This window comes from Idiotropiscis lumnitzeri, chromosome 4, assembly GCF_059441095.1.
Source record: "Idiotropiscis lumnitzeri isolate Australia: NSW breed Sydney's pygmy pipehorse chromosome 4, RoL_Ilum_1.0, whole genome shotgun sequence".
NCBI lineage: Eukaryota > Metazoa > Chordata > Actinopteri > Syngnathiformes > Syngnathidae > Idiotropiscis > Idiotropiscis lumnitzeri.
This window is the reverse complement of record NC_142394.1, coordinates 17,105,295-17,120,259: the sequence shown is the minus strand read 5'-3', so window position 1 is coordinate 17,120,259 and position 14,965 is coordinate 17,105,295. Positions and strand designations below refer to the sequence as shown.

Here is a 14,965-nt window from a genome sequence, read left to right as displayed (position 1 = left end):
AACATGGCTAAAAGCTCAAAGAAGAATTTTGTGTGATATAAGCCCCTTAAGAAAAAAAAAAGCGCACATGATTATTTTTAGTATCCCCACATAATACCTTTTTATATGGCTGTAAGTCTAGCGCAGCAGTCGTTCAAATGAAGTAAACAAATAAAATCTTTTTATTGCATATCAGTGTTGCAGCACAAAATAATGATGCAAACAAATTACGTTTAAATATCTGGAATAAACAAACTGAAATGTAAAAAAATAAAAGAAAATTTCACTGTAGCAAAATGAAGATATTAAATTTCACACTGTGCAATGTTATACAAGTCAAACTAAAACGCTTGACTCATTTTTTTATGAAGCAAATAAAATCCTATTCCCGGGGTATTGCGGAATATACATCGACACATATAATGTTACGATGAACAGCAGAAATCTCGTTTCCAAGCGAAACGCTCAAATTTGACAATACAAGTCACTGCTGTAATGATGTTCAATGAAAATACTTCCAAACTTGCCTGTAGCCAGACTCGATCTTCATGTTTACGCTAGTTACAGCAGACCCACTACAACTAACTAATTAACTGAACATTTCCCGTCTGCTGTAAATTTGTTGTTTACTCCAACTCCTTCCTGTCCAATAATTATCTCTTTCTCAAAGGTAAGGTGGAACACAAGGTGGTAAAATTCCAAGAACACCTCTCTTCTGTTTATTGAATCATGATTTGTGTTGTTTCTCACATCATTTGATTGTGTTCCTGAAAAGGCTTCCACTTTTGCACACCTCGCCAATCCAAAGGCCCAAGAGATTCCAACCAACAGCGAAGAGAGAGGAAAAAAAACAAAAACAAATGCAATTCATATGGCGCAGAGCACTGCAGCCAAATGGGAGCCTGGTTGACTTACCTCAAGCAGTTTATTTACTTCAGCGACCAGTACCATGTCAGACAAGGGGGGAGAAACATGCTGGACAGAGCAAATGATCACAGCCTTCATGTGGCGAACATTCTTTCAGATGTCTTACTCAGCCAAATGAAATGGAAGCGGAAGCAAAGTGCTCAGGGCCTTCACCCCAAGCGTGTTTTCATTCGAGGGAGGACAAGGTGTATTTAGGAGATAAAGGACTGGGTCCCAGTTACTTGCAACCTGGAGACGGTTGCCGGGCTTTCTGGTGTTGCCAGTCATCAGTCGGGATATTGGATGAGACTTATGACATCTAAGGCTCGTTGGTAAGTGCACTTTGGAGAATCACGCCACTCCCGGCGTGGATGTGGGCGGATTATTCGGAAGAAAAGGTTAAATAAACTAATTAGGGAAGGACAGTGAAAATAGAAAACAGCATTACTTTGAAATCACGTCGGTTTGATGTATTGGGCGACAGCGTTGCATTAAATAAGCAAGGGCAAGCCTTTTGGGTAATTTGAGGCATCACATACAAAGATGAGCAAGCCTGCGTTTAGTGGCCGGCTAACACACGTGGTTCTTGCCTGCTCAGAAGTCGTTGATAAACTACTTGGAGCTCATGAGGTTCAAATATCACTTCTGATTATTTATATTTAAAAAAATAAATAAATAAAATGGATTTTGAGGCAGCATGTCTCAATGGAAAAGTGGTCGTCTCCCAACCCAAAGGTTGTGAGTTCGATCCCTTGTGATCATGGTAGTAAGATACTGAACCACCAGGTGTTTGTGATGATGCGTCATCAGGAGGTGACGAGTCAGTGTGAAGCGCTTTTAGTGCCTTAATAAGTGGAAAAGAGCTTCAAAGTCCATTTACTCATCTTATTGAAACAAATATCGATCATTGTGGTAACATTTAACATTATATCCTACACTATGTAGTTAAAGGAGCTCATTGCAATTTAACTTTATAGCTATAATTGCAAATTTGTCATTTGCCTGTTAAAATCAAATCATTATTAAATCAATTAATCCCTCTATATAAAAAAAAAAGATTAAAAGTAATTTACACTTCAAGAAATTTACTCTACCCAGATGGTAATACTGTGATGTAACATATTACATTGAAATGTAATTAACTAGTAATATGACATATTATGGCACTAACTTGGCTAGTTGTGTGCGTGTGCGTGTGGGAGTGTATGCGCGTAACTCTGGGACCTCAGTTTGTGAATAAACTGAGCAATTCTTCCTGTTGGAGGTTGCAAATTGTTTGGACTGCAGCTGTACAATAAACAGTCATGTAAAAATGAAAGTGTATTTTACAGTCTGGTTCTGAAAGCATCTCAATTAGACAAAGTATGCGTCTTGTATCCAGGCAGTGACGTTGCTTGGCTCCTAAATATAGCAACTTATCCATGATGTGAGCATTCTGTGACACAAAAAAAAGCTACTCTGAGATTTAAGCCGCAATTCATTAGCACTTTGCAAATCTGAGAACACTTGTGCTACTCCCCACCAGTTTGTCGCTCGTTGTGTTCTGCATTTTTGTTCGATCCTGCTTTAAGTGCCGTTGAACAAATGCTGTATGGAAGCGACAGTTCTCACTTGAGCTAAACTGCTTTTAATGGGCTTTATTCAGACTTGCCTACTTGCAGCTTCCAGGACCTTTTATAATAGGGTTTTATCTGCATGATTCACTCTCATCAAGACCATATGAATCTCCTTGGGGTGGCATTGGACTGAACCCAGACAGACTGATTGGACTACTACCTGCTCTCCTGTTTGTCATCCATGAATAATCTGTAATGACATTCGGAGTATCGGCGGCGGCCTTGCAACGTGCATTCATTGTAGAAAATGGACAGCTCAATCAAAAGAGGCTCTTGAAAAGCCGCTTATAACTGGAGGCAGCGCCTTGACCCAGAATACTGTCCCACTGACTTGAGTCTCAACCTCACCAACCTCTCTGAATGGGCGTGCCTCCTCCTTGCTGCCGCTGCTTCTGTTCAACCCGTCTTGCAATTTAATCAAAGTAACGTGTCACTCACAAGGCCACATCATACTGTACTTTTTGAAAGGGCAAACACTTATGGCTCCACCTGCCAACCCATCACCATGCCGCTTTACAAAGTAATTGAAGTTTGCAGACCTAATAAGATTGCAGTCATAGCCTTGGCTGTGTGAAATGGCATTGAATTTCGTCATGGTTGTTGGCTACTGTATACTTCAGTGAGTCCTCGCTTTACGACGGGTAGGACCGGGGTTATTATAGTTTTGGAATTTTAATTATAGTTAGTTTTTTATTTTGTTCTGAGTTTTAAATTTAGTTTGAATTTGTTTGCAGGCAGCTTTTGTTAGTTTTCATTAGTTTTAGTTTTAGTTGAAATAAAACACATTTTTGTTAGTTTTCATTTTGAACAAAGGATTTTACTTGTGTGCAAGATTTAAGAAAAAAAAAACATTGAAAGTATTGTCTAATGTGAATTTTAAACATCTTGTTAATACAGGGTACCGTTTACAGCTTTAACAGTCAGCAGACTTTGAACCACAATAAGTGCAGTGCATACCGCTTCTAGTTAGATCCAGGCATGCATGCATGTGCCCTAATTATAAAGTTTGAATGCCTTGTTTGCCAATTTGCCAACTTCTAAAGTGGATTCGTGACTTCAATTAATGTTCAAGCATTAAATGCGGTTGTACAGTGCGCAATTATTTGATATGTATATATATATATATATATATATATATATATATATATTTCTTTTTCATATATATGAACCAAAAAAGGAAAGCAGTTTTTCCTGGCGTTGCATTTCGGGCTGAGTTAACTATCAAGAGCAGGTGAGCCATTCCAGCCAAAGCCACTTGCAAACTCGTCTCCTCGGAGGGACATCATCTGTTGTTTCTTTTTTTTATTGGCTGCTGCTTGATGATGTTGCTTTTAAGTGACTCACTATAAGAGGACTTCAACTCAGTGAGGACTGTTCTACCTTCTCTTCTTCCCACTAACAGATTTGATTCATTTTAATAAATTTAAAATCAAACCCGAAGAAGGCTCATTAAATGAATTGCCAAAGCAAAAATTAAGGGCATTTCCTCTACAATTATAGTTTGCTTTAGTTAGTTTTGTAAACATAAAATGTAGTTATTTTTTTATTTTTTTAAATCATTTCTGTTTTTATTTAATTTCGTCAAAGAAAATGTTTTTTCAATTTTAGTTGAAGTTATTTCGTTACTTATGTTAAGGAAAGCAACCTTGGTCAGGACCAACAACATTTCCAGGTTACGAAGAGCGTAGCTTAAGAATGGGACGGCACACTAGGATATTGCAGCACTGGAGGTTTTTCCGTTTGACTCTTTGATATTTATAGCCCAGAAGGGTTGTTCACACAATTATTTTCCCTATTTTTTTACTCTTATATTAGTGATCAACCTCTGCGGGTTTCGGCTTGTGTACAAAGTTCAGCCTATTGCAGCTGTACGAATGTAACTTGGTCATAAACCGAGGAACACCCGATGTTCTGTTGTGGCCACATCAAATTTATTATAGTTAACGAGAACTAACAAAATCATTTCAACTATGTATTTGTGAAACATCATTAGCCTTTTGACAGCACCAACTCAACAAATGAGGCAATTTCAAATCCATCCTCTGGAATTCCTAATCAGGAACAGGCACAAATATTTTAATCAGCACATAAACTTTTATAAAGATGATGAAATGTGAAAACGTTACGGAACGTATTCGGTCTATAATTCAACATATTTTCTCCTGATGCTTTGACTTTTAGTCTTTGTTTTTCTGTTCAGTGTCGCCCTGATACTATTTCACAGCATACCCTGAGCTAAAAGTGCCTCCCCTCCACCTTTTTTTTTTCTTTCTTCAATCTTCAAACTGGTTCTATCTGGCTTTAGGTCCGGATTGATTTCATGTTAGAAAGGTAATAATTGGTCTGAAGAGGGCTTTTTTGTTGCGCTCTTGAAAAGAAGAAGCGAGCGCCCGATGCTCGGCTTGATATTGATGCCATCCGATACAAAGAGGAGGCACAGTAGGAAATGAAACACTTGGAACATGCTTTTGACTGGTGGCAAGGATGCGCCGGCGATCCCTTAAAAGCTTCGTCTGTAAAGTCCCCTCTCAGCCATTGTGTACGCTTTCTCTTGAAATGGTGCATTGGCCTGATGTAAAGTCACCCAAGCCTAATCCCCCTTCTATCTCCTGATGAATCCCAGCCACACACGGCAGGCATGGCACCTAATTGAATTTCCTTGTGTTCACAATGAACACACACCCAGGACCTGTAAGTTCCAGTCTGTGCCTTTGATAAGCAAATGACCTCTATGGAATTGAGGTCAGCGCCTGCGAAAACAAGAGTGTGGGAAGGAAAGCAAAAATTCTGCAATCGACTCGCCCAAGATTGAGTCCAGTGAGGTTTTGTTGAGCCCCTCTTGATTTAAGGGGAGATTACCTACAGACAAAATATTTCTTGTTGGGTGTTTCCCGGTGAGATGTAAGTAAGTAATCATAGGAGAAGAAATTGTATCCCGCTGCCAAGTATGCCAACGTGCCAGTGAATCAACAACAGAGTTGTGCCGTACTCTTTTGACGGAAACCAGCACAATATGTAAGGTCAGTGAATTGGCAAACCCATCTCAAATCGCCTTCAAACACTTTTGATTCCGCCTCCTTCATTTGCTGAAACTCTGCTGACTCTTGAGCCCTCTCAAGTCTGCCGCCGGGATGGAGCTTTTTGATAGCTTCTTTTAGATTATTGATTACGAGACATTTTTTCCAATCTGAAAGTGCCCGCAGCCTCATTTTCTGAGTGCCTCTCTTGAGTATTTATTGTTGCCTGGTTACAAAATCCATTTTCTTGCCCTTCCATATTTTCTCCTCGCAAATTCACAAATCACGGAAGGCCGCATAAGCGACCGTGACAACACACTCACCCGACAGAAATGGCAACATCCCTCACCACGCACACCTCCAGTCACGGCACGTTCGCAGATGACGGGTTTCTCCTCCACCGCTGGCACTGCTGATATCCTAAGGCCCTTCCTGTTTTTGACTTTGATTGCTTGTTGAAAGAGAAGTGACATTGATGAATGTGCCGGCGTTCCCGAAGCTGAGCGGGAAGTTGAACTCCCAAATGAGTGCCCTGTGAGTGGAGCAGGAGGAGGAGGGAAAACAGCACTGAAGAAATTTAGCACAGCCAGCGCTGAATTTCTCCATATTTGATGTGTTTGGATAATACATGCTGTCAAATGGACGTGAGAATCAAATCAAAAGCGGCACGCGTTTTACTTTGTAGCTAAAAGCTTCCCTGCGAACTCTGAAGTACGTAACTCAATTTACAATTTTGTGCTTTGATGTCATGGCCATATATTTATTTTTTCAGTCATTATTTTAGTTATCAAACTTGGACAAAATATTTATCCCAAACTTTGTGGAGGGGCATGACCTGGGCCAATAAAAACCCTGTTTGATTCGGTGCAAACGCAGACGAGTTTTTTTCTTTCTTTATTAGCTCTGGCTAAATTTGTCAGCAGCGTCGTCCAAAATGCAACTTCAGGCACAATTGGACCACACGCCGTTCTCCAACTCTCCACGCCCTTCAAAAACGGTCTTCGTTTCCATGGAGAAAAGCCGTGAGCAAAGACTGCTTGGAACACACCTTTGTAGCCTTCGTTGCTGAGTAACAGTGTGTTGCAACTCTCCGTCAAAAATAAGTCATGCTAACAATGTAGCAGCGTTAAACAATCAACGTGTGTACGACGCACGTCTCATGGACTTTATTGAGGAGGTTTTTGTCAGAGGTTCAAGGTAAGAGGAGGGGGATAAAATGAGGCTACGTTCAAATCTTGCTAGCAGTTAGAAAACTGCAAACTGCTCCTTTAAGAGAGAGCATTTTACTTTTTGTTGAGAAAAATAGATTCAACCTAATGAGAGAATTTAGGCCACCTCCATAATTTTTGGCCCTTTGTCAACACGAGAAGTCAAATTTTTCTTTTCAAAACGTGTTCTATGTGCCTCCGCTAGTATTGTTGCACCGTGGAATATGAATTAAGCGGTAAAATCCACGCATTTTCATCCATCTCAGAAGGTTTCCGCATGCCGTTTCCGATTAGTGAGCTTGAGTGGGGGGAAGAGCGTTTTAAAAAAATGCAACTCTGACAATCACAAAATGGCGTTGTCTGAGATGACGATTTCGATTTCGCCAAAACAATAAATCGTTCAGCCCAACCCTCATGGGGACTATCCGCTGACACCGAACATGAGTCGAAAATCAACAAGCAATATCTTTCTTTTACAATCAGTTATGGTTTGCCACTACACTGATGCAGAATCGTCCATGTCCGCATACAGATGCATCAATTAAATGATTCCTTTCAACACCCTTATCTGCAACGATACAGACGTGTCATAATGCGCAATCAAGGCACTTGCTGTTCAGGAATCTCAATTCCTGTTTTCACAACCCCTTGAAGCTCGCTGATTATACAATCCATTTCAAAACTATTTGGATTGAAATTCCAAGATATTGAGCGAGTGTCATTATGAACTTCCCCGAACACGCATACCTATTTTACTCACGAGTGTCGTGCTTATTTTGCGGTATGCTTTAATTGGGGCCAAATTGGGTGGATTGGCTCACAGCAGTGTTTCTTTAAGGTGTCAGACACAGCAAGCATGAGGAAATTATGGAGACGGGACGAGATAAGGAAACAGAACGCAATTACACTGGCAAGCAGAGCTTCAAATTGCTCCTCTTAGAATTTCTCACCTCAGGTTGCTATTGTTCATGCATTGCATCTCCATTCTGATCTTTTATTCTTTTCACCCTCTAGCTCAAAGACAAGGAGAATTTTGCATTAATCGGATACATTTCCCCAGCCTTGCTAGTAGGCGCTGAATATGGGCTGTTAGTGAGCACCTAATATACTGGATGTCTTCTGATATATGGCAAATGATATGCATATACATATAAACTGCTCTGCGCTCAGTCATTGCGTTTTTTTGTTTTTTTTTAATGCTGTGTAGTATTTCATCTCTGCAGTTTTACTGCATGGTGTGAAATTTGTATTTTACTTTACAGCTTTGACGGGAAAGGTTCAGATTGATTGTAGTAGATTTTGTTTTGCCAGTCACTGTTGTTTAGCATCGTGTCGCAGTCCGATTTTTTTGAAGGGAGTTACTCTGCCATTTAAGACTAAATACCTGGAGTGCAGCGAGAAAATGTTTCTTTTTTTGTTTTTCAGTCTTTTTCCTGATCCTTTTTGGACGAACAGTATATATTGTTGTCAGTTGGGATACTAAAATTGTAGATTTTCTTTTCCAGTTCTTGTTTTAAGATTGCCGGTGGTGGTCCCATCAGTATGTCAGTCATCATTCCGTCATTATTTCAGGCCCGCCCAGTCCGTCGTCATCAGCGACAGCCAATCAACAACGAACGTGCTTGCTACATCTCACACACCCAAAAAAAAAAAAAAAAATTCAACCGTGCTTCTTGCACTTTAATGAACGTTAAAAATGTTAAAAGGTTACTAAAATGTTGCTGTAAGGTTAATAAAGGTTTTATGTTTGGACTTTACTACAATTTGCCTAATTTACTTATAATAACCTCAGCATGTTTGACCTTCGAGGTTCCAATTTTTTTTTTTTTTAGTTTGGTTGAGTGTAAGACAGCAGCATTTTTGTAGAAGTAGAAGTATTTATCTTTCATTTCATTTGACATTTTAAAGGCGGAAAAACAATTTGAGTTTAGTGCTGGTTTGGGGGGGAGGAAGGTTTCTTCTGCTCCACTGGTAGTGTCCATTTTGTTTCTTGAGGTCTTTGTTTTAACCTTAATTGGCAGTCAGTCACATACAAGAGACAGTCAAAAATTTAATTTAACCTACTCGCAATTTTTGGGAGTTTTATTCATCATCATTATATGCCTGTCGGAAGACAGATCCTGTGATCATGCAAGACCTTTGCACATCCTCCATTTGTTTGCGGAAAACAACAATCTTTCCGAATATGTCGAACCCTTCCAAGTGCTTCACATAATTGCTATATAGGTTTGATGGTCTGATAGGTGCCACTTAGTCAAGCTCCCGCCAACTTATGTCTGGAGCTGAAAACGATCACAGCAGACAGCTCAAGTGTGTGCGAAATGCAGGAGTGTCACAAAGTGCTTTTATGCAAATAGCAATTGAAGAGCGACACCCCATTGAGACTTAAATATCCAGCCGGTGTATATACGCTGCTTCACCGGTCTGGCAGACGTTTCCTCTGAGGCTCCCCGGAATGTTTAGTGTTCTTATGGAAGGTTCACAACCTCACTGGAAAAGGCCCCAGAGAGCAAAGATCAGATGGGGTGAGCGGGGAAACAAAAGGGAAAACGGGGATTTCTCTTCATCAAGTGGCGAGAAAGTAGGACACGAGGCTGCCGCTCAAGATGAAGAGAGTAGCGCCGGATTGGATTATCATTACAAGGTTAAAGGAAAATGAAAGCTTGTCTCCCAAATATCAACTCAGCACTCTTGACAAGATGGAATTGTATTACGGAGAAGATTTGTCCCAATCTTGTTTGGTGTCCACACTGATTGTCTTTGAGCAATAAAGCTACTTTTGGATTGTATTACTGTGATTTAATTACCTACACATTGTAACTTTAGAGGCGCAGGTTAGGCTGAGTAGTTTATCTGCTGTTTTTTTTTTTTTTTTTTCTATATTCCATCCCAACTGTTGCCGTTTTATCCGCCTTTCAAATGACACCGGGGATGCCTGCAGGCTCTTCTCATTTTCCTCAGTTAACAAGCTCTCTGTTTGTATAATATTATAGTTTTCCACTTGTTTATTCTGCACTGATTTCCAAAGGACATGGCTCGATTTGTGATACAGGGACATGCACGTGAAGACGTACGTAGTTTACGTGTTGGACGGAAAATTCATTCATGCCCTTCTCTTCAGCACGTTTGCGTCTATTTTATCTTTTTGTTTCTTTTTGCTTTGCAGCTCTGCCAGTCATGGAGGTGACAATCGAAATCACCAGACAGCAGGTGGAGAAGATCTTCGGCCTCGACGAGTACTGGTGTCAGTGTGTCGCCTGGAGCACCACAGGAACCCAGAAAAGCCAAAAAGCGTACATCAGGATTGCTTGTGAGTGCACTTTATTATCGTGCAAGTCCTACACAATCTGTTTCGTGATGCTGGTTGAATTCCAAGCTGCTCGAATTTCAAAACACTCCCATAAAATAAGTAAATTCCTTTGTTCCAGTCTCTGCATAATAAAATTAAAGTCAAATTAAAATGAAGATGTATGAGAACTAGAAAGAGCACATTGTAAGCATTGTGGTTGTTTTGTTAAAATAGTAGCGATTAACTCACACAGACTATTATTGGTTGTGCATTTTTAGCCAAATAGAAAATGTGTTAGTTTGTTGACAGGATTCTGCGGCCATTTAATCCCGGTCATTAACCATTACGATTTCAGCTGCAGGCTGTTCACGTTTGCCTCTGCTTGGCAAATATGACACTGCTATTTAACAATATTTTTTTCCCCCACACACTCTTTGCGACCTTTCTGTGGTCGCATCCAAAAAGCACCAAAACAGACAAAGAAACTCAGCGGGAAGTCTGACAACGTTTGCGGATGTTTTGCATGGCATCATGGTGCTGGTTTGACGGGCAGGTTTTCCCAGAAATCTTTGGCTGAACTCCAACTTGTGTAACTTTTGGGCCGTTTGACTTTGGAGGTTCCACTGTACCATGATATTATGCATGAGAATCTGCAGAAGAGGGCACTACATATGACTTAATGAGGTGGAATAAGAGCATAATAATCCACAATGTGTTGTTAGTGACTTTTATCCCCTCATGCTTCCTCTTGCAGTTATTGTTCCACCTTGCAGGGAGAGGTGTTTTTAAAAGTGGCACACTAAATTTGAGTATTCATAACCATCTTTTTCATGAGATCGACTGTATCAGCGATGATCCAGATGAAAGTAGCAGAGTAAAAACAGATTCCAAATTTACTGCAATGTACCAATCGTAAATCTGTCTGGGGAACAGAGGCGCATCCTCTGGTGCAGTCTCAAAGCTTTATTGGAGGGAGCCCTTTTCCGTTTGAGTATTTTAAAGCAATCTGTCTGTTAATTGCCACATAAATATGCATTATTCGAGACGCAACAACAAGACCTTCGGAAGTCGGGCTTCATTATTCGAGGGTTCAGGCAGTCAAAGGATCCGATTTTGAAAATAATCTAATTGTACATTTTTTTTTCATCTATCTTTAATATTGCGATTTTAATATGCAATTTATCACAAGTTCCTCTTCTCACGCATTTTTTTAACAAACACAAGCAGTAAATTAATCTGTATTTCCACAAACAATATCAGATTTGTTATGTAAAAATGTTTATGCAACAAATGTAATGCAAACAAATATGGCTCTATCACTTCAATTTATTATGTTTCATGAAATTGATGTCATGTGCACTGCACTGAATTTATCTACATGCAAAATAAATCAAGAAAAAGCAAACCTTTTGTTCATTTTTTTATATTATCAGATTTTTATTGTTTAATGCAACCCTTGGTTTAGGTCCCCGGGATGAACCTTAATTAAGTGCTCAGCTGTAACTATTCCAAAAGACCGTGTTCATTTTGCTTATGTCTCTTATGGCTTCGTATATGTCGCTTCTTGCATATGTGCTTCATTTCATTTTTGAAAACACTCCGCCGTAACGCTCCTCTGAGGACAGGCTGTCCCATTAGTTAAAAGGAATTCAGCAGCAGCTCGCAGCCGCGCCCTGTGCCCCTCGCGACACGGCAACACATCGATTCACTCTGAGTGCAAACCCGGGGCGGACACATCAAATTAGTGCCAAGCTGCTTGCTATCAGTGGCCTGTCTGGCTCATCAAATGCAAGTGGACCCACCCGTAAAAGAATGAGCGATGCCAGCTCTACCTGTGTAGCGTTCAGTGTGACTTCTGGGCAAATACTCTATATAGCAACACTGAGTGCAACAGTGAAAGTATTCAATGAGATGAAATGTGAAGCCTCATGCAGTCAGCCAAGCTTGCAGGAGCTCTTGTCCAGGTGCCTCGGGGCTTTGTTTTCGTGTGGCTGCTCCAAGCCCTCTTACAGATGGAAGCTGCAGGCAGGCGGCTGCCGGAGAGAGTGGGTGGTGCGCGAGGGAGGAAGGAGTGAGCGGTAATGCAATTGCTTTTGCTTGATGCCGGGCCCCTCTGGCAGCAAGACAAGCATCTCTGAAGCAGCCAGGCAGGCTGTAATAAGCAACATGGTTGGTGCCACCAATCCCTGCGTGGCTTCGGGGGCCAACTGGAGTGCGACGCGCCCATGAACAATTTGAGATTTAGCTTGGCGGAGCTTTCATTTACACTCCACATGCAGTTACAAATAGCCTAATTGGGTTGCATTTCTTTGTGTTCTCTCCTCAGACTTGAGGAAGAACTTCGAGGAGGAGCCCCAGGCTAAAGAAGTGGCATTGGACCAGGAGGTGTCACTGCGCTGCCATCCCCCCGAGGGAGTGCCGCAACCCGAGGTGAGAATATACGGAAGATATTTATAGGCCCGCGTCTCGCATGCATTTACCCTTTCTTCACCGGGAGGACAAAGGGCAAATGGAGGCTCAGTGATCATCTCCCTGGCATCTTTCACCGTGGAGCAGACAGCCCATATGGATAAATTACACCTCTAATTACCCTCTTTTATTGATTTATTATCCCTCCCTCATCTCTAAGTCGCCATATATCACATGGGTGCGTCATATCACCCAGGATAAGCTGGGAGGCTTCACTCTGCGTTTGACATCTCGAAAGGCCCATGTATAATTAATGACTTGATTTTCCTCTTTTTTATTCCGTCTTTTTGCTGGCTCTCGTACTTACTTGGTCCACTCAAGTCTTTCATGTTGTGTGGCAGTATTGAGCTGACTTGGCTGTTTATGTTGCTAGTAAATGGTGCATCTCAGTTTGGGGTTCGTCATGATAAGCATTTGTTCTTGTAAACACAAATATCAACTGCGGGGAAAATTATATGTTAGGTACTATTTGAAAAAAATGCCCGAAAAGTTTTGTGACCACGTGGACATCTTGTTTCTAGAATATCGTGACATCAGTTAATTTAAAGAATCTCTGCAAGTCTCAATGTTCCAAACTTCTTTCGCTGGACATTATGGCTTTTGTTTGTTTTGATTTTTATCACTAAAATCCATAATGTTCCCCATTCATGTATGAAATGGCTTTATTGAAAATGAATATTCTTTTTTTTTTGTTTCTTTCCCTTCTGTGATTTACTTGCTCAAGGTTATTATAAGCATCAATAACTGACAAAATAACAAAAATTAAAATTGAAAAAACTAGTTTTATTACAGAAATGGAAAACTAGAGTTTTTTTTTTATAAAAATAAAATATATATAAGGGGTCAGTTATTTCTACCAACTAAAACTTTTACAAAGTACTTATTTTTAAATACTCAAATACTCTACCAAAAAAATGAATCCAAAATAAAACGAAAATAAAATAAGAATATATATATATATATATATATATATATACACACACTCGCACACACATGCACACACACAAGCATGAAACAAATTAGTGTTATGGTCAAGTCAGCCGTCGGTGATTTTTGTAACAAACTATGGACAGTCTATAACATTTGACAAAAGTGAGTGAAGCGCTTTGAGTGCCTTAATAGGGTGGAAAAGCGCCATTCACGTGAAAGACCATTTGGCAGCTCTGTAAATGGTACAATGCCAAAGTGAGCGGCCGAAAGTGACTTTCCTCACTTCTGAACAAAGGGAATGTCAAAAAATATTCACCGAAGCATCCAGCTTGCTGGACACACAGCTATGTAGACACTGGATGCTCTAATGACACGAACAGCACAGGTTGTGCGAGCCATTTAGACAGCCCAGGGACTGCAAACAGCCAGCTAGTCAATCACAGTTGGACAGTGTGGGGACAGCTTGCAGAGAAATCGGAAGGAAAGTGCCAGCCCGCAGCTCGACAAAAAAAGAGCATCAGAGCAGAAGTCACCACAGGAGAAAATAAGGGGCGCGCGGAAGAAAAAGAGAGCCCAATTATGTGCATCACATGGGGCAATAATACCAACAACAGTGCTGCAGCACCCTCAAAAAGGCAAGAAGGTCAAGTGAGACCGAGAAAACAACCAAGGAAACCTGAGAGTGCAACAAGAACTGAAATTAAAAAGCCATTCAGAAAATTTTCAGTGACGCAGAGATCTCCAGCTGTTATGAAATGAAACGCAAAATACTTTTAGCAATCAGATGTATTAACAGATTAATTCCATCAAATTAACTTTTTGCACGGCATCAACAGAAAAGTATCTCGCTGTGCCGCTCGTTTGCGCAGAAAGGGATCAGTTGCACTTTTGACCAAACCAACTTTTTTTTTTTTAGGTGGAGTGGCAGAGGAACGAGGATGTGATCGACCCACAAAGCGACCCCAATTTTTTCGTCACGGCCGACCATAATCTTGTCATCAAGAAGGCCAGGCTTGCCGACACGGGCAACTACACATGTGTGGCCAAGAACATCGTCGCTCGGCGCAAGAGCAACTCTGCCACGGTCCTAATCTATGGTAGGTGGTCACTCATGTTCAAAGGATAAACTCTTCAAGTGATTGGGATTTGTGTAATGGGTCACATACTGTGAAATTTGGTCTATTAAGTGCACTGGTATAAAACTCACACTCGCAAAAATAAAAGACAAAACATCTGATGTGGAAACTTCAAAAAGCCTACTTCTCTTATACTGTTAAAAAAAAAAAAACACGTAAACGTTGACCTGCTCACCAAACCCATTGAAGTCTTCGCCATCCATCATGTGCATTTCGGCCTGTTTTCGACATGATGAGGGTGTGCGCTTGAGCAGTGTAGCTCAGATTTCCGATTTAAATGGTTAAAATTTTCCTTTTTTTTTTTTTTTATTATTATTAATGTGAACAATAAGCACTTCGATATAGGGCTCATCAGTACATGCAAGAATACGAGAGGTAGAAATGTAAATGTGGTGCTCCTGGAAAATTAACAGTT

General features: G+C 40.6%; 1 protein-coding gene across 3 annotated transcripts in view; it reads left to right on the top strand.

Moving 5' to 3' along the window:
* unc5a (unc-5 netrin receptor A) overlaps window positions 1–14,965 on the top strand; it is a 151,339-nt gene that overhangs the window by 87,961 nt on the left and 48,413 nt on the right. For all 3 annotated transcript variants that reach the window (XM_088293074.1, XM_088293073.1, XM_088293072.1), the window contains exons 3-5: window positions 9,893–10,036; window positions 12,342–12,445; window positions 14,331–14,511. In XM_088293074.1, the coding sequence (XP_088149200.1) occupies window positions 9,893–10,036; window positions 12,342–12,445; window positions 14,331–14,511 (429 nt within the window). The remainder of the gene's footprint in view (window positions 1–9,892; window positions 10,037–12,341; window positions 12,446–14,330; window positions 14,512–14,965) is intronic.